This window comes from Prionailurus viverrinus, chromosome D1 (assembly GCF_022837055.1).
Source record: "Prionailurus viverrinus isolate Anna chromosome D1, UM_Priviv_1.0, whole genome shotgun sequence".
Taxonomy (NCBI): domain Eukaryota; kingdom Metazoa; phylum Chordata; class Mammalia; order Carnivora; family Felidae; genus Prionailurus; species Prionailurus viverrinus.
Genome location: NC_062570.1, coordinates 82963926 through 82988471, shown reverse-complemented (window position 1 = coordinate 82988471; position 24546 = coordinate 82963926). Strand labels below are relative to the sequence as shown.

At 34.6% G+C, this 24546-nt stretch overlaps 1 protein-coding gene across 21 annotated transcripts in view; it reads right to left on the bottom strand.

Annotated features, from left to right (window-relative positions):
- Positions 1-24546, bottom strand: part of METTL15 (methyltransferase like 15) — a 366039-nt gene that overhangs the window by 336843 nt on the left and 4650 nt on the right. For 18 of the 21 annotated variants that reach the window (XR_007156381.1, XR_007156382.1, XR_007156379.1 and 15 more), the window contains 3 exons: positions 23224-23510; positions 2185-2261; positions 785-923 (listed from right to left, as the gene is read on the bottom strand). Coding sequence is in view for 10 of the 21 variants with exons in the window: in XM_047878551.1 (XP_047734507.1) it covers positions 785-923; positions 2185-2261; positions 23224-23493 (486 nt within the window). In the remaining 11 variants the exon portion in view is untranslated. Of the gene's footprint in view, positions 1-784; positions 924-2184; positions 2262-4161; positions 4286-23223; positions 23511-24546 lie in introns of those variants that run through there. The other 3 variants (XM_047878558.1, XM_047878553.1, XM_047878554.1) reach the window with 2 other exon arrangements.

Genomic DNA, 24546 nt, shown 5'->3' with positions numbered 1-24546 from the left:
ATGACTGCCAAGATCATGACCTGAGCCAATATCAAGAGTCAGGCACTTAACTGAATGAGCCACCCAGGTGCCCTGGACTTATACTCTTCAAAGACTCCTCCTCACTGGTACAAGAAAAGACTCCACACACCTTGATCCAATTAGTCTAATGATATTTTCTTCCAGGAAGATGACTTAAATAAAACTGTTCAGTTCTCACTGAATGCAGAGAAAAGGGGCACACACAGAAGAGTACACACACATATCTCTTAAACAGGTAGCATACAATCCAATCACAGCTACTGACAATTAACATAATAGCCAGACAACTTAACATGTAGTTCCTCCCAGAATATTTTCATTTTATAGAGACTCTTGATAACACGTAATGGCAATAAATCTTTAAGATATAGAGATTGGTGGGACATCATTCCAAGAGAACAGAAAGTATTCAGTCAGTTCTGGCAAAAAAAAAAAAAAAAAAAAAAAAAAGTGGCATGCTCAAACTTGGTAATTTGAGAATGATAGCTTAACTAAGGGTCTACTTCAAAAACATGGACAGAGTCTAGGGGATAGAGAACAGGGGATAGTGCACAGTTCCTGGGGATCTGGCAACAACAAGAGATATTACCATCCCTAAGCCTGAAGGGCAAGAGGAGTAAGTAATTATCAGAATCTAAAAAGGGGTAATTATATAGAGAGGGCCTCCTGACAGGAGGTAGAGCTTTTGGGAGAGGAAAGCAGCCAATTCAAGGCAACACAAGGGAGGGCACCAGGGGAGTAACTACCCTGACTCCACTTTCACCTCACTCTCTGATCTCCAGCTGGTGACTCCCATTTGTGTAATCCAACCAGAAGCCACAGGGCAGGGGAGCCAGATGATTTGGCCGGGGAAGGTCAGTCTCCCAGGACACAAATAGTGTAGACAGAGGTAGAGAGTAGTTCTGAAAAGGTAAACAGAAGATATCCAGTCCATTTATAAAGTCAACTCTGATAATTACAAATAATCTGTTACAGTTTAAAAGAACCCTTAAAGAGGAATATAGTTCCAAAATCTTCCTTTTCCATATTAGGAATTGAGGTTTAGTGACATTTCCAAAGTCATATCATTACTTAGGAGCAATACATGTACTGGAAGTTAGGTGATAATTTCCATTACACCTCATGAGTTCTGTAAGCTTCCATTAAACAATGAAATATTCAAGTCGCCAAAAGCATAAGCATCTTTCCAAGCCTTTATCAAATGCCACCTTTTCCATAGTGTATTTTCTAAAGATCCCTATTTAATATAATTGCTCCCTCCTCTAATTTGAATAATACACCTTTGTTATAACACTTACCTTTTCAACTAGTGTTACTATTATGGTCATCTACATATGGATTATTCTCACAGGTTGAATTATAAACCCTGAGAGAAATTTAAATCCATCCCCACACATACCACCCCTAACATGTGACTGCTCCTTAAGTAAGAGAAAACCCACCCCTTTTCCCCATGAATACCCAAGCTATTTCATACCTGGGCTCTTTCTCCACCAACTCTAGATTTAGATGATCATCCCACAAACACAAAATAAGGGCCTTCAGTTAAAGTATAATATCTTCTTAGTTTTGACTATCCCCTCAATATTTATTCACCCACTATTTTGATAACCCCTACGTCTCCAAACACAATGCCAGACACATAAAAAACATTCAATACATACTTACTGAATTTTTAAAAAAAAATTTTAGAGCATATAAAAGATCCATAAGTAATTTGATATAACTTGAACATTTTCCCCATCATTAGATTAGAAAGAAAAAAGTACAAAAATGAATATCAAAGTATATGAGTATGCCTTTCTTCTGCAGTCTAACAAAATCAATATAATAAAATGTTATGAAAACTGGGGGGAAATCTAAACAATTTCAAATGTTCAAGATAACCACAAATATCTATTCACAGACATGTTGATCTAAAGTCCACTGACCTGCAGTGTAAATGAATAGAATCTAAAAGAGCTCTCATTTCTGAGTCATGAGAATAAATTAACATAACAAAAAGCAAAACCATCAAAGACTAATTGATGCATTTTGTCAATTTAATGTTTTTGTACTCTCCTAAAACACCATCAGTGCTACTTTAAATTACAGTCTAAAAACTTCTGTTGATGGTCAACACATCCCCAAGTCATTTAATATAATTAAATAATAAAGCCTTACCTATAAAATCTGATCAGGAAACTCATTTGAAAGAATTTAGTTTCCCCATTCACATTCTTACAGGAAATCATATATCCCTGATTTTAGTAAAAAGAAAAACAGTGAATGCGTAATTTCTGCTCCGTTTTGAACTTTTACACAAAACATGAAAAAACAAAATCCCAAAGATTCATATAAAATGTCCATTGCAAAACAACAACAATTAAGTTTCTATCTCTAGCAGTAATATTATCTGAGGAAAAACTATACAAAATACGTGTCTGATTTTTAAGCATCTTGAAAATGTTTATAGCAAGCATACACATTCATGTTAATTTTCAGCAAATGACAACAAATTTACAAAAAACATACACCCTGAATGCCTCTCTTAAAACATCATACAAACTCTACTTTTCAATTTTGAACATTATGTATATGTAAGCTAAATTATTCTTATTTTAAATGTTCTCATTGACTATAAGTGTGGTATATAGTGTACCTTTTAGCAACACTCATTCATTTTGAGAGTTGACTATTATTCCTAGTTAGTTTTCTGCTCTTAAATTTATTTCCTTATTTTCCTTTTGTTTTTTTTACCAAATCTATATAATACCATCAATATATAAATATGGAAGAGAGGTTTATACCTCGATTAAAACAGTTGCCATAAGAAAATGCCTGGGTGGCTCAGTCAGTTAAGAGTCCAACTCTTGATTTCAGCTGAGGTTGGGATCTCACTATCCTGAGACCGAGCCTCAGTGGGGCTCCGCCCTAGGCATGGAGTCTGCTTAAGATTCTCTCTCTCCCAGGTGCATGCATGCTCTCTCTCTCAAAAAAAGAAAAAAAAAAAAAAAAAAAACAACGCCTACAGATCATTCAGTGGAAACTCATATGCAGGAAGATCCTTTCTTTTCTCCATTAGGTATGAACATTATATATAATTCATCAAGTAGGTCCAAAAAGACAAAATTAAAATTCACAACTTAAGTAGGTGTTCTGTTACTTAATTTACATGGAAATTAAGTCTCTGAAAGGTAATAAGTCAACTAATAGGTTGAATATTAGCCCAAAGCATTGAAGCTATAAACACATGGAAAGAAATACAACAAAATTCAAATAATGGACCAGAGATGGGTAACCTCTAGTTCAAAGCTGGCAATTCAAAACAGGGGGCACCTGGGTGACTCAGTCGTTAAGCATCAAACTTTGGCCCAGGTCATGATCTCTCCTTTCAGAGTTCGAGCCCTGGGTCAGGCTCTGGGCTGACAGCTTGCAGCCTGAAGCCTGTTTCGGATTCTGTGTGTCTCTCTCTGCCTCTCCCCTGCTCACGTGCTCGCTCTCTCTCTCTCTCTCTCTCTCTCTCTCCCTCTCTCTAAAAAATAAATATTAAAAAATAATTTAAACTGGGCAATTTCTTTGGAATTCCTTTTTGTAAATAAATCTGTCAAGATGAGTAGTGATATAGTATTAGTTTGATTAACTGGATCTATGTGGTAAAGTTTATTCTACATAAAGCAATAGCAATGTAAAGCTTTTAAATAAAGTCATTTTTTAAAATTTAAGTTTCTAGATTAAATAATGCATATATTGCAAGTGGGTGTTTTGGAATTTGGATGAAATGTTATTAATTATAACAAGGGAAGAGTTAATCCTAAATATAAAGAAGAAAATAGTCCAGGTATTAAAGATGTTATAAATCATTTTTGCCTTTCACTTGAGCTGTTCACAGAGCCAGAAAACAACCTTTTCCTTCAAACCCCGGGCCAATGGGCCAAAAGTAATGAAGCAGATTAGACTAGGTAGCCATTCATTCCAGCTTACTTTACATACCTACCAAATTCTCTAACCCTTTCTTTTTCTATCTCCCAAATTCTTTACAGCTTTGATATTTAATGTGTTATCCAAGAACCTCTTTTATCTGCCTTAACAATCATATCTATTCTCAAGGGTTTAAATATCACTTGTGTGATATATTCAATCTCCATATCTAGTACCTACCTCTTTCTAGTCTCTTCTTTCTGCTGGTGAACATTTCAAATGAAAACCTTATCTCATCAAACCCAACTGTCCATCTTTCCATCTCTACCCCCGAATGAGTTTTAACTTCAGATTCCACACCAACCTGAAGGTAATGAGAAAGAGGAAATGACCAATGTTTCCAATCTCCAACAGGATAAAGTTCCTATGTTATTAGCATTCCTTAGACATTCCTTCATGTTCTGAACTTTTGCCTCCCTGAACAAATGTTGCCTTCTCTTGCCTTTTTGCCTTTCTACAAATAGTTCTCTCTAGCTAGAATGCCTTTCCTCTACTTATCCACTTAGAAAACTCTGAAAATGTATATTAGCTTTCCATATCTTCTGTGAAACACCAGGCAGAAGTATTTCCTTACTATTATCCCAAAGCAATCTATACATTATCTCTAAAATAGATACATTTATTCCAGAGAGCTCTTTTACCACAGGTTATTTCTTTTCTGTATCCCCATTACCTAACACAGTGTCTAACATATAAATAGTGTTTTAATAAGTATCAGTTTCATCCAGTGTTTTTACCTCCTAAATATCTCTCAGATATATCCATTCCTCTCCAACTCCACAACCATCACTACTCATTAATTTTGGTCTTCATCCAACCACTTGCCACATCTCTCTCCTTAACATCTCTCTTACTAGCATCTTTCTTTTCATTCCTCCATTCAGTAATTATTTCAAAAAATATTTATGGGGCACCTTCTATGTGCCATACATTGTTTTCAGGGCTGAGGATAGGGTTGTAAAACCCAGCCAAAATCCAAGCTTTCATGAAGCTTATATTCTAGGATTCCACAGAGGAAGGGTATAAGACAAGGGCAACAGACAGTTAAGAAGCAAGATGAAAATTAAATATATACCATACATATTAGTGATAAGTGCTGAAGAAAAAGAAAAAAAAGCAAGAAAAGAGGACATCAACTATTGGGGGGGTGGTAGCTGAAATTTTAGATAGGGTAGCCAGGGAAGGGGGTCTCTAAAAAGGTGGGGGTTTTTTTGTTTTTTTTTTTTTAATTTTTTTTTTTCAACATTTATTTTTGGGACAGAGAGAGACAGAGCATGAACGGGGGAGGGGCAGAGAGAGAGGGAGACACAGAATCGGAAGCAGGCTCCAGGCTCTGAGCCATCAGCCCAGAGCCTGACGCGGGGCTCGAACTCACGGACCGCGAGATCGTGACCTGGCTGAAGTCGGACGCTTAACCGACTGCGCCACCCAGGCGCCCCTAAAAAGGTGTTTTTTAAAGAAAGACCAGTAGTAAGGAAGCCAGTCATGTGGATAACTAGGCGATGAGTATTTGAGGCTTTTTTTTTTTTTTTGACTCAATAAATGTGTTATCTACTTTCACCTACAAACTCCCCAATTTGCTTAGATTAGCTCTATGTTGTAAGTAAGTATGTAGCTCTTGCTGTAAGTCTGCATACTACAAAATGAACACCTGCAGAAATAATTTTAAAAAAAAGGCATATAGAAATACATAGCCATGTAGGGATTTAGATAAGGGAGAAATTAAAGCACTAAGAATATCACTGTTACACAGAACAGAAAAAGAATATTGAAAATTACTACCATAAGTCAATTAAGAAAAGTTTAACTTAAATGCATATATTCTAAGGTAAGTAAGTTTGCATTTTTGAAAGATCAGATTTTAGAAGACTTTTATCCAAAAACCAATACAAAACAAGTGAACAAAAACAGTTATAATACTTAAAGTGGTAACTAAATGTGCAATCACCCTAATTCAAAATCAAACATAAGTGTTAGCTATGGTTTGTTTTCTCATTTAATTAGTTAGTTCTTGTTTTCCCATTATCATAGAAGTACAGTGAAAAGGGCCCGAGGTATGCAACACTGTGGTTAACATCTTAAACTGACATAATGAACTAGACAGAAATGCAATATTGAATCCTATTTAAAACATAAATTAATATCTTAGTTTTCATATCACCATACAAATGAATATCTGCCTTTGCAGATCATAACTCAATTAGAGTTTGCTCCTATTTCAGCAAAATGAAAATCTATATTAACTTTGATATATCATTTAATATTAGTTTTGTCAACAGTCTCCTATCCTGAAACCTAGGCTGCTTCTCTCTTACCTTCAATAGGAAACTCTAAGCTATTTTTGGTGGGTACCAGATTATATTCTTGTTTCCTCAAATGGAAGAAAAATGTGTACCTTGCTATGCTCTGAATGTTTGTATCTACCCCAAATTCTTATGTTGAAAGAATTGTTCAAAAATGTTCAAACCCCCCAAAGATGATGGTATTAGGAGGTGAGGCCTTTGGGAAGTGCTTAAATCATGAGGATGGAGCCTTCATAAATGGGATTGGTGCCTTAAGAGAACCTGCAGAGAGATCCCTAGCCCCTTCCACCATGTGAGGACACAGCAAGAAGGTGCCTGCAATGAACCAGGAAGAAGTCCCTTGTCCTACCATGCTGGCACCAAGATCCTGAACTTAAACCTCCAGAACTGTGAGAAATAAATTTATGTTGTTTATAAACTACCCAATCTATAGAGTTTTGTTATAGCAGTCCAAATAGACTGAGGCATATCCAAGCAGTTGGTCAATAAATATTTATTGATTAGCCATGAACAAAAGAACTTTCTAATTTTTATGGTTACATCTTCAGAAAAAATAATTCTGGCAAAAGTCATTCATTAATCATTTATAAAAACAATTACTTTTTGGATTTTTTTCCCATGTATAATTATAAAACCAAATGTGTCAAGTAAGATAGCTTGGGTGTAATTAAAAAATTCAGAACAGAACACACAGAAAATAAAATGAACAAACAAAAAATGTTAGTTTTAGATGGATACCAATTGCAAAAGGTTCAGAAATAATACATTCAGCATAATAGAGCCACAGTAGTGTCAATCTACTTATGGAAGATTTTACAGGAACTGAAGAATCTGACACAACACCACTTCTCACCTCTGGCTTTCAGAAGGCATAGTCACGTTAAGCAGAACTGACTAAATGTCCCTGATATACATTTCTCAAAGAATTTCTAATATATACTTTGAATGAATCCCGAAATAATTTTTTTGTTTTGTATGTTATGAATCATGCTTTAAGCTAATGGCTTTTCGGGGGAAAACTTTGTAACTTTAGAAAAATCTGGGCAGTTTCTGTTACTAACATATTACAAAAATAATCATTAACACAAGAAAACATTATAAAACATTTCTCTCTCATTGGTATCTCTATTCTCATTTCTAAAAATCTCATTTTGTATTTAAATTCTACAGTAATCCTCCTTAGCAAGAGAAATTGGTTCATTCATTAAAGTGATTCACCATTTTGATCATTTTAAACTGAAGTAAAATCAAGTCTTTCTTTTTGTCGTTGTTGTTACTTGAAATACGCATTACATACTGTGTAGTTTCATTCAGGTAAGAATAGGTCTATTCCCACGTGTTTCATACATATGTTTACAAACATATATATCAATGAAAGAAGGTGTTATTTGAATAACAGTTTATACACAGCTAAGCATTTGAATAACAGTTTATACACAGCTAAGCATATAGCTTTCACATATATGTCTACATGTATGTGTAGAAACTTCTAATGAAAGAAGATGACACTTGAAAGGCATTATACACCGTGGTTTCAGAGTGTGAAGCATACAGCTATTCCCATATGATTCTACACATACATTTACAAATACATGTATTTTAATGGCACAAAAATAGACACAAACATCAATGGAACAGAATAGAAAACCCAGAAATAGACCCACAACTATATGGGTTGTGGTTCAAAGCAGGAAAAAACATCCAATGGAAAAAAGATAGTCTTTTCAACAAATGGTGTCGGGAAAACTGGACAGCAACATGAAAAAGAATGAAACCGGACCACTTTCTTATACCACACATGAAAACAAATTCAAAATGGATTAAAGACCTAAATGTAAGACAGGAAACCATTAAAATCCTAGAGGAGAGCACAGGCAGTAACCTCTCTGACATCGGCCATAGCAACTTCTTACTAGATATGTCTCCTGAGGCAAGGGAAACAAACTATTGGGACTTCATCAAAATAAAAAAACTTCTGCACAGTGAAAGAAACAATCAGCAAAAGTAAAATGTAACCTACGGAATGGGAGAAGATATTTGCAAATGACACATCTGACAAAGGGCCAATACCCAAAATATGTAAAGAACTTATAAAACTCAACACCCAAAAACCAAATAATCCAGTTAAAAAATGGACAGAAGACACGAATAGGCATTTTTCCAAAGAAAACATGCAGGTGGCCAACAGATACTTGAAAAGATGTTCAACATCACTGATTGTCAGGGAAATACAAATCCAAACTACAGTGAGATATCACCTCACACCAGTCAGAATGGTAAACTTAACAAAAAGAAACAACAGGTGTTGGCAAGGATGCAGAGGAAGTCCTTCTATTTAACAATGTTGGTTTCATACATATGGCTCAAAGAAGAAATCATCTTAGTGATGATATCCTATATTGGTGTAAAAGTTAGTCTTCATAGGACAATTATGAAGGTCATTTTTAAAAAGGGGGTGGGGGAGAATAAACTCAATTTTTTCATGATTTCTGCTGCAAATAAACAGTAAAATCAAAACATAGAGAAGAGGCATATGGTAGTAAGGTGTAGGAGAAAGAACTGAAAACATATAAAAGATGGAAATTCATGAAGCTGTTTCTCTCTTTAGTATTAATACTGTTCTTCAAATCATCCTCTTAACAGTTTCCTTCCCTTGACCCTATCCTTTCCCTCCACCTTCATTTCTAAGCCTTAGTCACTTAATGGCTCTAGTCAATTTATCCTATACCTTTTTTACATGAATATACCTCCCTCTCCTGTCATTAGAAATACAAGGTTTCCTTGCCAGAATGAAAGATCGATCTTGAAACAAGCTCTGAAAAACCTAGAAAGTAGACCAAAGAGATGTGTCAGGACCCCTTGCAGAGTGTTGTGATGGCAAAAGCAGCATAATGTGCTCTGAATGACTGAGTACTAACATAGTCCCTAGAGTGCTTGGGAAACTAGTTATCTATTTTCTAAGGATATTAGGCCAAAATGGCTGACGTAAGGGATTAAGGGACCAAATACAGATCCTGAAGATCTTGTAGTCTGAACACTAGATACAAGGGAACTAACACTAATAGTGGAGTTAAAAAGCATACTGCATAATCTGATTATTAGCTAGAAGCATTCAAATCCAACAAATATCATTTATTACTACATGGTTCCAGTAGCACAGAAGCACTGGAAATATTTCCTTTCCTACTTTCTACATTTAACATGGTACTTTGTACAAAAAGCTACTGAGATCAGACCTAATGAAAAGCACAGACAATATATGAAAGTGCTTTGCCAACAATAAAATCTTACATAATTCTATGCTATTATTATTAATAATATTCTTCCTAGCAAACACTGGCCTCATGTGGAAAAACCTCCATCTTTATGAATATATTCAATATCCAGAGTTAACTTACTTGCTTTCCAGAAAGAAAAAAAACATACAACAAAAGAAAAAGCTAGGTTTTATTTGGAAATTTAATTATAAATATAGAAAAATACTGTATGCCACTCAGAGAAAATATGACAAAGATAAAATATATGCTTAAATTAGTATGAAATGTGATATAATGACATCTCATATACTGAGGACCAAACAAGTGCAATGTTTACACAGAACAAGAAGAAAAATAAGTAACTATAAAAAAATGCACATAAACACTTTCTAAAACGACATTCATCAAAGTAAATAAAACCTTTAAAGGCACATTACCTCCTGGTAAATGGTATTTGTTTCACCCAAGAGAAACAAAAACTAGCACCCGCAAAAAAGAAGAGAGAGAGGGTTCACAGAACATTACAAGAAGATGAGTCATCATAAAGCTTTGCAACTTGGTTTATTATAAAATAACATTTTAAGTATGCTACTTACAGCTCAGTAGTTTGTTATATGAGGAGAAAGTAGTGTAGGAAGAATAAAATAAAATATTATGAGAACTTACAAGGTCAAGGTATACTTCCTACCACTCTTAAAAACAGTATGGGACTTAGAAAAACAATAGGAAAAGAGAGAACCACTGAACCTAGCCTCTTGCAGTAACTATGATTAGACTATTGATTAAGGACTAGTGCTGACTGACCTAAATAGAGAGTAACCAGTACCCAGGATGACTCATGAGAATGTGTTTTGGGAACAAAAAAAGTCCTATTTCTCCTGTTTTCTTTGAGCTTCCATTCTAGAATGGACCTCTGTTTTCTTCCTGGGTCTCTATTTACTGAACTAAAAGAATGACTCTTAAATAAATTTTAAAAATCAGTACATAAAGCTGACTTTTAGACATGGTGGAACATCATTTTTCACAACCACAGAAACATATTTATTTGGGGGGTTTTAACTGGACCAGTGATTTTTAAAACTGTAGTTCCTGACTATCATTTAAGATGAATTTAAAATTTAAAAATCTTTATTCTTATATTTTAATAGTAACAATGTAATAAAGATTCAGCTTCTGGACTACAAAAATGACCAAATTGTAGGACGATAATGTGAAGACATTGGATAGACCAAACAATCAAGTTAAGTAATTGGCCTTATTTTTTCCTATGCCCTCTTTGATTGTAAACTCTAATGAAAAAAATTATATTCAGTGATAAAAATGCATTAATTCGCTGGTAAAAAAGCAAGAATATTCTCATGGATGTTGAACTTAAAGGAAAGGGTGGATATACATGCAAGAAATATACAGCACTTATTAAAGATTTCAATATGAAAATTAATATATGTATCATTTACATAAATGTGTACAAAAATACATATATGTAAAATAAGTATTTTAAATAGTATATCATTATGAAAAATAAGCATAAACAAGTTATTTTCCTTTTAGTTTTAAGTGACACATTTATATCAAAAACTTTTAAGGAATTGTTAAAGAAACTAACATTTTAGGTATGACTGAACAGCTCATTTCGTTACAAAAGCTTTATTCCTTTATATATACCCAGTAAAAATTTAAAAAGTAACCAGAAAACTTCTTTCTGCATCAATTCTCAACATTTTTTATAACGAGACACAAGCAAGCATTTTATAAATAACATTAACTATATAAATTCCCATTGAAAACATTGTATTAAATTTACCACTGGGTTCCATACTCCCATATGCTCCACCTCAAAACTCTAAGAGGAATTTCTAAATTTGACAGTCTAAGTAGATGGGATTTACTAATAATACACATTAACATTTTCATAAACGATAAATTTTATTGAGAATATTTGAAAAGAAGGGGCACCTGGGTGGCTCAGTCTGTTAAGCAACTGACTTCGGCTCAGATCATGATCTCATGGTTCCTAGGTTCGAGCCCCACATCGGGCTCCGTGCTGACAGCTGAGAGCCTGAAGCCTGCTTTGGATTCTGTGTCTCCCTCTCTCTCTGCCCCTCCCCAGCTCATGCTTGCCTCTCTGTCTCTCAAAAATGAATAAACGTTAAAAAAAAATTTAAAAATATTTGTAAAGAAAATATTTTAATAAATGATCAAAAAATATATGGATTTAACATTTGTCTATTTTACGTTTACTACTGTTGACTCCCTATAAGATTTTAAATACTTTAACAGTATGTTCATCACATCATCAGGTAGTGTAGCTTTCTATAAATGCTTAATAGTTCAAGTGAAAGATAACAAAATAAATGTCACTAATAAAATATTACATATAATAAGCACAAAGCTAATCATGAAATTCAGTACTAATAAGATTCTTAAATATATATTAAAGACATATTTTGGAAGTACACATAGAAAAATCTGCAAGTATACAGGCTTTGTGCTGTTAGCTCAGAACCTGGAGCCTGCTTCAGATTGTCTGTCTGTCTCTCTCTCTCTGCCCCTCCCCAACTTGAGCTCTGTCTCTCTCTCTCTCTCTCCCTCAAAAATAAACATTAAAAATTTTTTTTAAAAAAATAAAAATCTGCAAGTATAAAATTTGCAAAAGAAAAATAAAAAAGCGACAAATTCATTTTACTTGCAAGCTTCATATTAGAAAATCGTCTATACCTAGAACCATAAAGTAATATAAGAACTGTGCTTTCTTCAAAAAGGTAACTTGCTTTAAAAACAGTTTTATTGTGCTAAAATACACATAAGAAAAAAACTTACCATATTAACCATTTTTAAGTATACATTCAATGGTAGATATTAAATACATTCATAATGCTGTGCAACTGTCACCCCCATCCACCTACATAATTTATTTTATCTTATCAAACTGAAACTCTGTACCAATTGAACAATAACTCCCTATTCCTCCCAACCCTTGGCCACTACCATTCTTTCAGTCTTTATAACTCTGACTACACTAAATACTTCACGCAAGCACAATCATCTAGTATCTTTTTATGACTGGCTTATTTCACTTAGCAAAATGTCTTCAAGACTCATCCATGCTGTTGAAAACAGCTTATTTAAGGCTGAATAACACTCCCTGTATATATATGCCACATTTTGTTTATCCATTTATCCATTAATGAAAACTTGAGTTAAATCCACATTTTAGTTTTTGTGAATAATGCTGCAATAAACATGGGTATACAAATACTGCTTCAAGAACCTTCTTTCAATTCTCTTGCATATATACCCACTGTGTCTCCCTCTCTCAGTGTAATTGCTGAATCATACAGTAAGTCTATTTTTAATTTTTTGTGGAAACACCATCTTACTTTCCACAGCAGTTCTACCATTTTCCATTCCCACCAACAAAACACAAGGATTCCAATATCTCTACATCCTTACCAACACTGGTTTTCTGGAGTTTTTTGGATAGTAGCCATCTAATGGGTATGAGGTTAAACCTCATTGTGGTTTTGACTTGCATTTCCCAAATGATTAGTGATATCAAGCGTATTTTCATTCAGATATCATCTTTGGAGAAATGTCTTTTCAAGTCCATTTTGAATTGGGTTGTTTTGCTGTTAAGTTTTAGAAGTTCTCTATATATTCTGGATATTAAACTCCTATCAGATATATGATTTGCAAATATTTTCTGCCATTCTGTGGGCTGCCTTTTTACTCTGTGGATAGTGTCTTTTGATGCACAATTTGTTTTTTAATTTTCATAAAGTACAATTTGTCTATTTTTTTTCTTTTGCTACCTGTGCCTTTGGTATTATATCCAAGAAATCACTGCCAAATCCAATGTTATAAAGGTTTGTCTTATGTTTTCTTCTAAGAATTGTATGGTTTTAGGTGTTATATTTAAATCTTTGATCCATTTTTTGAGTTGATTTCTGTATATGGTGTTAGGGAAGGGTTCCACTTCATCCTTCTGCATGTGGATATACAGTTTTCCAGCACCACTTGTTGAAGACTGCCCTTTCCCTCTTGAATGGTTTTGGTACTTGAATGGTTTTGTTAAAAATCATTTGACCATAAATTTAGGGGTTTATTTCTGGGCTCTCTAGTCTATTCCATTTGTTTACATGCCTGACTTTACACTAGTACCAGTTTTGATTACAGTAGCTTTGTAGTAATTTTGAAGTAACAAAGTATGAGTCCTCCAGTTTTGTCTTTTTCTTTTTTTTTTTTTTTTTCAAGTTTATTTTTTTATTTTTGGGACAGAGAGAGACAGAGCATGAACGGGGGGAGGGGCAGAGAGAGAGGGAGACACAGAATTGGAAACAGGCTCCAGGCTCTGAGCCATCAGCCAAGAGCCTGACGCAGGGCTCGAACTCACGGACCACGAGATCATGACCTGGCTGAAGTCGGACGCTTAACCGACTGCGCCACCCAGGCGCCCCCAGTTTTGTCTTTTTCAAAATTGTTTTGACCCTTCAGGATCCCTTGAGATTCCATATAAATCTTAGGACAGATTTATCTATTTCTTCAAAAACATCATTGGGACTTCGATAAGGAATGCATTGCATCTGTAGATTCCTTTGGATAGTATTGACATTAACAATATTAAGTGTTCTAATCATTTATACAGGATGTTTTTCATTTTTGTTAGGTCTTCTTTAATTTCTTTCAGCAATGTTTTATAGTTTTCAGTGTACAAGTCTTTCACCTCTTTGGTGAAGTTAATTCCTAAGCATTTTTTTATGCTATTGCAAATGTAACTGTTTTTATAATTTCCTTTTCAGATGGTTGATTGCTCACGTACAGTGATTTTTGTGTGTTGACTTTGTATCCTGCTACTTCACTGAATTTATTTGTTCTTATAGGTTCTTTTTCTTTTCCTTTTTTTTGTTGGGGGGGGGGAGCCCATATAGTTTTCTATATACAAGAGCACATCATCTGCAAATAATTTTACTTCCCCTTTCCAATTCAGATAACTTTTCTTTTTCTTGCCTGACTGCTCTAGCTAGAACTCCCAGTACTATGCTGAACAGAAGTGGTGAAAGCAGACTTCCTTGCCTTGTTCCCAAGCTTAGAGGAAACACTTTGTCTTTCACTATTGAGTATGATGTTCACTGTAGGTTTTTCATTTAAGACTTTTGTTAAGTTAAGGTAGTTTCCTTCTATTTCTAGTTTATTGAGTGTTTTATCATGAAAGGGTGTTGAATTTTGTCAAATGCTTTTACTGCACCAATTGAAATGATGTGGGTTTTCTCATTCTGTTGATATTACAGATTACATTAATTTTTGTATGCTAAACCCTCCTTGCATTCCAGGAATAAAGCCCACCTGGTCCTTTTAATATGCTACCTAATTCTCTTTGTTAGCATTCTGTTGAGGATTTTAGTGTCCATGTTTATAAGGGATTTGGGGCTATAGTTTTCTTGTAGTGTCTTTGGTATAAGATAATTCTGGCCTCATAAAATGAGTTAGGAAGTATTCCCTCCTCTTCAACGTGTTTGGAAAAGCCTGAGGTGCTATTAATTATTCTTTAAACATTTGTAGAATTCACCAGTGAAGTCATCAGGTCCAGGGCTTTTCTTTGTCAATAGATTTTCTTATTAGTGATTTAATATCCTGAATAGTAATAGGTCTATCCTTATTTTCTATTTCTTCATGGTTCAGTAGGTTTGGTAGGTTTGTTTTGTTGTTTTTTTTGTTGTTGTTGTTTTGTTTTTTAAGCAGGCTTCACACCCAGCAAGGAACCTAACACAGGGCCCTAACCTATGACCCCAAAATCAATACCCGAGCTGAGATCAAGAATCAGACGCTCAACCAACTGATACACTCAGGTGCCCCTAGTCTTGGTAGGTTTTGTGTTTCTACGAATTTGTCTAGTTCACCTAGGTTATCCAATTTGTTGGCATACAACTGTTCATAGTGCTCTCATATAATCCTATTTCTGCAAAATTGGTAGTAATTGTCCCCATTTTCAGTCTCGTAATTTGGGCCATCTCTTCCTTTTTTAATTGTCCCTCTAGCTAAGATTGTCAATTGTGCTGATCTCTTCAATCTGGCTTCACTGATTTTCTCTATTGGTTTTCTATTTCCTATATCATTTAACAGTGCTCTAATCTTTAATTTCTTTCCCTCGGCTAACTTTGGGTTTAATTTATTCTTTTTATTTAGTTCCTTAAGTTATAAACTTAGATTGTTGATTTGAGATCTTAACTGAAGTATAGTTGACATACAATATTACTCTGAGGTGTACAACAGCAATTCAACATTTATATATGTTACAAACTGCGCTTATATACGTTATGGAAGATTTGGCACCTTTCTTGATTTTTAATGTAAGCAATTTATAAATTTCTCCCTTAGCACAAATTTCACTGTGTCCCATAAATTTTAGTATGTTGTATTTTTTTTCATTCCTAAGTATTTCCTAGTTTCCCTTGTGACTTCTTTGATCTTCTTTGACTTCTTAGTTGTTTAGGAGTATGTTGTTTAATTTCCACAAATTCATGAATTTTCCAGTTACCATATGTTCTATCCCAGAAAATGTCCCACGTGCACTTGAGACAAACGTGTATGCTATTTTTGGGTAGAGTGTTCTGTATACATCTGTTAAGCCTAGTAAGTTTACTGTGTTAAAGCCTCTACTTCTTTATTAATATTTGTTCTCGTTATTGGAGAGGCTATTTTGAGTGAGGTATTAAAATCTCTATTATCATAGCACTATTTCTCCCTTTAATTCTGTCAGGTTTGGGGGCACCTGAGTGGCTCAGTCAGTTGAACTCTTGATTTTGGCTCAGTCATGATCCCAGGGTCATGGGACTGAGTCCGTGTCAGGCTCCATGGTAAGCATGGAACTTGCTTGGGATTCTCTCTGGCCCCTCACCCCCACTCTGTCTCTCAAAAATAAAAATAAAAATAAAAATAAAAATAAAAATTCTGTCAGGTTTTGCTTCATATAATTTGATGGCCTGGCACTAGGCACATGAATATTTATTAATATATAGTGTCCTTTTTAATCTAATTAAAAATTCTCTTACCACCTCAATTTAACTACTAATTAAGCTGAGGGGCACCTAAGTGACTCAGTGAGTTAAGTGTCCAACTCTTGGTTTCAACTCAGGTCATGATCTCACAGTGATGGGACTGAGCCCCACATCAGGCTTCGCACGGAGCATGAAGCCTACTTAGAATTCTCCCCCACCCCTGCCCTCTAGCCCCCTTGCATACACACTTTCTCTCTAAAATAAAATAAAAATAAATAAATTTTTAAAAAATTAAGCAGATTTCAGGAAGACTGTTTAAAAAAATTTACATTTTATAAATTATAATTTACCTTTGTGAATCCAAATTATGCAAACAAAAAAAATTTTTTTAATTAAAAAAAAAGTGGGGGAGGCACCTGGGTGGCTCAGCCAGTTAAGTGTCTAACTTCAGCTCAAGTCATAATCTCACCACAGTTTGTGAGTTCAGGCCCCACACTGGGCTCTGTGCTGACAGCTAGCAGGCTGGAGACAGCTTCAGATCTTGTGTCTCCCTCTCTCTCTGCCCCTCCCCTACTTTTGCTCTGTCTCTCTTTCTCAAAACTAAATAAACATTTAAAAAATTTTTTGAAATTATGCAAAAAAAAAAAAAAAAAGACACGGATGTTGATTTTGAAGTTTTGCACTCAACAAAATGCCTCTGTTCCGTAACTGACTCTGTCACAACTAAATTATATAAACAAATTTACACTATGTAATGCTGTTTTTATCTGTCTTATATTTGGGATTATTTATTAGAGAGAGAAAAAAGAATTCTGTTGTTAAAAAACGTATGAAAAACAATATTCTATGGCTATACCATGGTACTTCCTAGGGCAGAGAAACATAAAACAAAGGTTTTAACTAGGGAACATCAAATGAACAAAGACAAAAGAACTCTACAGACCATACTGATTTTCAGAAACGTAAGGCAAAAATTCTGCCACTATATAATTCACAGATATCTCATGGCATCATGAGAATCATACCTGGTATTGGTCATACCAGCTGAAGAGCACCAGCTATTCATATTTCTCCCTAAGGCTACAGTGACATTAGGTTGGTAGGCTGAAATGGCCTATAATAGGAATACATATATCATGAAAATCTGTAAACAAAATAAATCAAGGTTTTTTGTTTTTGTTTTTTTTTTTAACGTTTATTTATTTTTGAGACAGAGAGAGACAGAGCATGAACAGGGGAGGGTCAGAGAGAGAGAGGGACACAGAATCCGAAACAGGCTCCAGGCTCTGAGCTGTCAGCACAGAGCCCGACGTGGGGCTCGAACTCATGGACTGTGAGATCATGACCTGAGCCGAAGTCGGACGCTTAACCAACTAAGCCACCCAGGCGCCCCTTGTTTTTGTTTTTAAAGCTACGCCACACCCTGACTCTCAGACCAGGCACTAAATATTTACCAGTGTAACCCTGGAAGTATCACACTGCAGAAAGTATTTTGATGCAAAGTTCACTTAATTAGCTACCTCATTTTTTAAGATGGAAACATTATTTTTTTCAAATAATTGGTAGAATGCAATGTAAAATAAAAATTTACTTCAAAGAAACCTATACTTTAAAAAATATGGGAGGGGCACCTGGGTGGCTCAGTCGGTTAAGCGTCCGACTTTGGCTCAAGTCATGATCTTGCGGTCCATGAGTTGAAGCCCCACATCAGGCTCTGTACTGACAGCTCAGAGCCTGGAGCCTGTTTCAGCTTCTGTGTCTCCCTCTCTCTCTCTCTGCCCCTCCCCTGCTCACACTCTCTCTGTCTTTGAGAAATGAATTAACCTTAAAAAAAAAAAAATAAAAAAATATATGGGAGAGGAAGCACTACATTTTGACAGTCCATTCCTTCTGAAATTTTAATAGTCCTTCCTAAAAAAAAAAAAAAAAAAAAAAGGCAACTCCCTACAGGAGCTATGGCACTGGTCCTGTCTCTCAGAAAAGTTCCTTTTTAAATAATTTGAGGTCAAACAAAATAAACTCCTCCTCTCTGTGACCAATCAGCCTTCAATTGTTTAAGACAGCAAACATATAGTCTCAGGATTTTCTCTTTGATGTTTACTCTACATTAAAGATTATAAAGATTTTCAAGTAAAATATTGCTCCTGATCTTAAGAAAAATCCATTATACAGGGAATAATGAATCTTTTTATAAAGAAAATTATAACTGATACCGGGACAACTTCAGTAAATCTAGTAATTATGAAATTAATATTAAATGTTAGAATATCAAAATAGCAAGATAATTATTTCGAGTACATATGAAACCAACCTTACAACCTTACTCTGATATTTATCATAATTGAGTTGCATCAGTTTAGATATCAGCTCATTTTCTCAGTCCTTGTATCTACTCCCTCACCAGGGACTAGGCCTGTCACACTGAAGTTGGAATCATATAAAGTCTTGAGCCCAAGAAGCAACCTTAGTACCCAAGGGACATTCTTTTTATTTGTGCCTCTCATCTGTCCTTCAATTTGACTTTTACTCATTCACTTAAAAAATCATTATAAAACCCACCATGTTGTAGGCCTGTGCCAGGCACTGGAGATATAATGGAAAAACAAAAAAACAAAAAACACACCTATGACTTCATAGAGGACAGTCTGTTAGGAGAAATGTCCACTGAACAAATAATGTCATTAAAAAATTATAATTATCAATTATTATTAACGCTATGAAAGAAAAACATATGACTCAATGAATGTATAACAAGGAGACCTGCCACCTCTGGGGCCTTAGAAAAAATTTGCCTGATAAAGTGAAATTTGACTCAAGACCAGAAATATGACGATAAGGAGACTTCAATAGTGCAAAGGAAACTACTTTTTCAATTCCAGACATATTGGTTTCACCTTTCCTGAACTTTTGTTTCCACCTTTGTTATCTCTTGGTATTTTTTTCCTAAATTTTATTGTATCTAGCTAGCTACCAGCTCTGACCCTTACTATCCCCCCTAATAATAACAGCTAATGTTTATTGAGTTCATACTACTTGGAAGATATCATTATAAGCAATTTACATATGTGAACTCACCTAATCCTTACAGTGACCAGGTGGTACGTCATATTTCCCCATTTTACAGATGAAGAATCTGAGGCACAGTCATGATAAGCTACTTGCCCAAAATTACACAGCTACTGGTACTAGTCCTTGCATGTCCATCACCTGCCTCATAACCTATCACTCTCACAGAAACCCCAAGGCACCAAACTAAACTGGCACTACTACTAGGAAAAAAATAAATATCAAGTCTCCAATATCCTCCAAATTGCTACCATCTTCAACTAGGCAGGGTCATGCTTTTTCTCCACTTTTCAGAAATTAGGAATGAAAAACTGACCACAGTAGCCAACACTAAACCATCTCCAGAAGCAAGAAAAAATTTTTATAATAATATATTCTTACAAAAAGTTATTCACCCAGAATATGAAATAATGGAAACTTGCCAAGGAGAAAGAATTATAATTTATTCAATCCCTTCTATACCTCCCAAAGGAAAGGAAGAACTTTTTTTTTCTTTTAATCCAAATTTATAAATATTTTGCATGTATTTGCAATAGTAATATAAATTAATAACAGTAAATTGGTTATGATATAGAAGAAATTCCCCCAAATTAGCTTGAAGTAAGCAACTTTTAAATGTTAAAGAAAAAAAAATTACTATTAAATGAACAAGGCCTCATTGAAAACTATATTTAGATATTTTTAAGGTTCCTGTTATGATCAAGACTTTCATTTGTTAATTCACCATTGAAGGTGATGTGAAAAACAATAATTATGTGGGTGATTGATACAAGTGAGTGTATGACTCATAGTTTGCAAAAGAAAATGATTTGGGGGAAAAGGCTCAGGAAGAAAGAAGCAAATAATGGATTCTGGAAGAAATGAAGACCTTTCCTGTCCAAGAACTGTCACCAGTTCTTTATTACTTGAAGATTAAGGGAATAGTGAATAAAGCTGCCTGCCAGAGAGCAGAAAAGGTAAGAAATAACGTTGTCTCTAAATGTACCTCACATGAAAATTTTCAAATATAACATTCATAAAATTAAACTTTCTATAAAAAGTTACCAGAAAACCCAACTCAAATCAGAACAATGGAAATGTCAAAATAAACCAACATTACATTTGTCAGGAACCTGAACAAATGAAACAGCAAGATAGGTCAAGTTGTAAAATTGTCTCATTTTATTCCACTTGGTTTTAGAACAAAGGCAGATCCAATACTGATTTAGTAGGAGACTTTGTGGGGTTTATTTTTGTTTGGCTATTTTTCTACTTTAGTTATTACAAAATAAATATTTAGTTTTTGTTACTAAGTTTCAGCAAATTTATACAACGAGCTTTAGTTTCTGGTTCCAGAGGTCAAATTCAAGCCACTAAATTCAGTTCCACTTTTTTACTAACTGCCCCTTCCCTCTCCTATAGATCTCAAATATATCATATATATTTACATGTACTTTTTCTTAGACTCACATTAAGGTATGGGTATTAATTGCTATCCTTGCATTATGAATCTTTACAGAAAATGAAGAGAATTTCATTTTAAGTCATATTTAACAGGAAGTTTGATCCAATTTTTTAATTTATATTTTCATGTATACTTTAGAGTCCCTACTATATGACAGCATTGACCTAGGTGCTTTGTACACATAATCTCATCTAAGAATACTGGATTTACCTTGTTATATATATACTGCCTAAGGATAAGATAAATGAATATTTTTGTGGTAAAGCAACCTAAGTCATATTAATGATGGCTTTCACATGAGCAACATCCACCCATTCCAGCATACCTTATGTGTATAGCTTAGAACTTAGTTCATGAAAACTATCTGATGTAACTTGAGCATGTCTCAAAAAAAAATAAATAAAAAATAAAAAGAGCTCTGTGTGTGAACGTATGTACACACTTGTGTGTTAGATGACGGATTCAAACCTAGGAAGTCCAATTATAGAATCTTTGCTCTTAACCATTAAGCCACTATATCCTGGAAAAGAACCAAGGTGTGACTTTTAAACGTACATAACTGATTTAGGGAATAGTAACTTCTAAAATAAGAGATCATATTTCTGAAGTCAGTAAGCTAAGTATCAGCATTAGGTTACAAGAACACATCTGATGAAAATTTACTATGACAAAAGGTTTTTTTTTTTTCTCTCTCTTGTGAATGAGCTTAATTTCCAGAAATTCTAGCTTTATCATATTGGATATTATATTACCTAACATTTTTGTGATCTCTTTATAGAGTTTAAAGCATTTTTGTATCTAAAACCTTATATAATCCTGCCAGCAACACTATAAATAAGTCAAGTATGATGGTTAATTTTATGTCAACTTTGCTGGGCCATAATACCCAGACATTTGGCCAAACATTATTATTCAGGATGTTTCTGTCAAGGTTTTTTTGGGGGGAGTGAGATTAGATTTTAAATTACTGGACTGAGTAAAGCAGATTACTCTCCATAATGTGGGTGGTCCCATCCAATTAGTGAAAAGCCTTAATAGAACAAAGACTGACATCCTGAAAACAAGAAGAATTCTGCTAGCAAATTGCAGACTCAATTTGGACTCAGATTTCTTACTTGGGTCTCCAGCCTGTCAGCCTACTGTACACATTTTGGACTTACCAATCCTCTTTAACTGAGGATTGCTATTCCTCAGATAAATTCCTCAGATTCAATTCCTCAAAATCAATCATTCAATCTCTTTTCCACCTCACGCATGTGTGTGCACACACATATGTACTCACATACATGCACATGTACATACACATATACATGCATCCACACAAACACACACATCCTGTTGGTCCTATTTCTCTGGAGAACTCTAAATCAAAAAGCAGGGTAGTTGAAAAGTCTAACAAAACAAGAAAACAGGAATTCATATCCTTATCTTTGTCTATAGTCATTCTTAAAAAGATACTAAAATTCTCAAGCTATGCTAGAATTGTTTTCATACCCAAACCACTCAGCCAATGTAATGTTCTTTTTCTTTTAAAACAGTTACTTGACAAAACTAATCAACTCCGTAAAAAAGTATGGCAGATCCTCAATGAGTTAAGCATAGAATATCATATGACCCATCAATTCCACTCCTAGGTATATACCTGAGTGAAAACATATGTCCCTACAAAAACTTGTACATGAATGTTCATAACAGCATTATTCACAGTAGCCAAAAAGTGGACACACAAATGCCATCAATTAGTGAACGGATAAAAAGGATGTGGTATATCCATAAATGCAATGTTGTTCAGGGAAAAAAGAAATGAAGTACAGGCACATGCTATAACATGGATGAATCTTGAATACATGCTAAATAATACAAAGCAAATGCAAAGGGCCACATATAATATGAATCCATTTATATAAGATTTCCAGATTAGGCAACTCCATACAGACAATAATAGATTAGTAGTTGTCAGGAGCAAAAGGAAGGGGGTCAATGCGGAGTGAATGCTAATGGATATGGGATTCCCTATTGAAGTGATGAAAATGTTCCTGAATTAGATAGTGATGATTGTACAACCTTGTGTATATACTAAAATCCACTGAATAATATGCTTTAAAATAGTGAATATTAAGATAAGTGAATATCTCAATTTTCAAAGTGTTAAAAATTAAAAAAACTAATCAACTTACCTGGCCTTTTTGTGGTGCCAAACAACGAACAACTTCATCCACCATTACTGGGATATGTAATTTAGTCATAGCTTCAAAATCTCCATTTTGAGATCTATGTAACTCCTGAGCTCCAGTTTGATCTGTTTGCTCCTCGGCTTCATATTCATTACATCTTTCTGTTGTAGCATGTATTTTTTTTGGCCAGATACCTAAATTAAATATGCCAGATTCCAACCAGCATGAATGAAATTCTTTATAGATTTTACAAAAATATGGGTATCGAAGCATCTTGTAGGTCAACCAATCTAGAAAAAATTAAAAATATCATGATTGTTGGATTTTTAAAATATGTAATTTTGTATAACTTTTTTAAATGGCCTGGTAAACTATTAAGACCATTAACATGTTAATTATTAGGAATGTAAAAACTGCTTATTAAGTCATCATTTTTCTGAAATATACTTTTTTTTTAATGTTTATTTATTTTTGAGAGAGAGAGAGAGCACAAGTGATGCAGGGGTAGAGAGAGGGGGAGACACAGAATCCAAAGCAGGCTCCAGGCTCTGAGCTGTCAGCATAGAGCCTGACACGGGGCTCAAACTCATGAACCATAAGATCATGACCTGAGCCTAAGTTGGGCACTTTAACTGACTGAGCCACCTAGGCACCACAGAACTATACTTTTCTAATTTTAATTAAGTCTAAAGAACGGATTCAGTGCATTAGAAATGTTTATTTGAAAAAACTATCTGGATGATTGAAGGGATTATAAATATTATCCTATTTTAGGTTCAGGTAGTCTTTCACTTCAAGCTCTTCTATTTGTTTTTTCTTATAATGCTAAATCTTCATCTTTAATTTAACTTTGAGGAACTGTCCCTGGAAAAAGCTACATATGTTTATCTAAAAAGAAAGAAAGGTAAAACTGTCGGTGAAAATCTTGCAGACTTGTTATGAATATGCTCTGACAAGATTGTCTCACGATGGCCTGTATCAGCGAAACATGTTTCAATTTAAATTATAACTTTACAGGGGCACCTGGGTGGCTCGGTCAGTTAAGCACCTGACTCTTGATTTCAGCTCAGGTCGTGATCTCACAGTTGTGAGATCGAGCCCTGTTTCAGGCTCTGCACAGACAGCACAGAGCCCGCTTGGGATTCTCTCCCTCCCTTTCCCTCTGCCCCTACCCTGCTTGCTTGCTCTGTGTTTCTCAAAAATAAACAAATAAACACTTAAAAAAAAAAAGCTTAGGAAATCTATAAAAATAAATAAATAAATTTTAACCTTATAAACACTCAACTGAGCCTACTTTGGCATTTCGTATTCACCTTTGTTTTAACT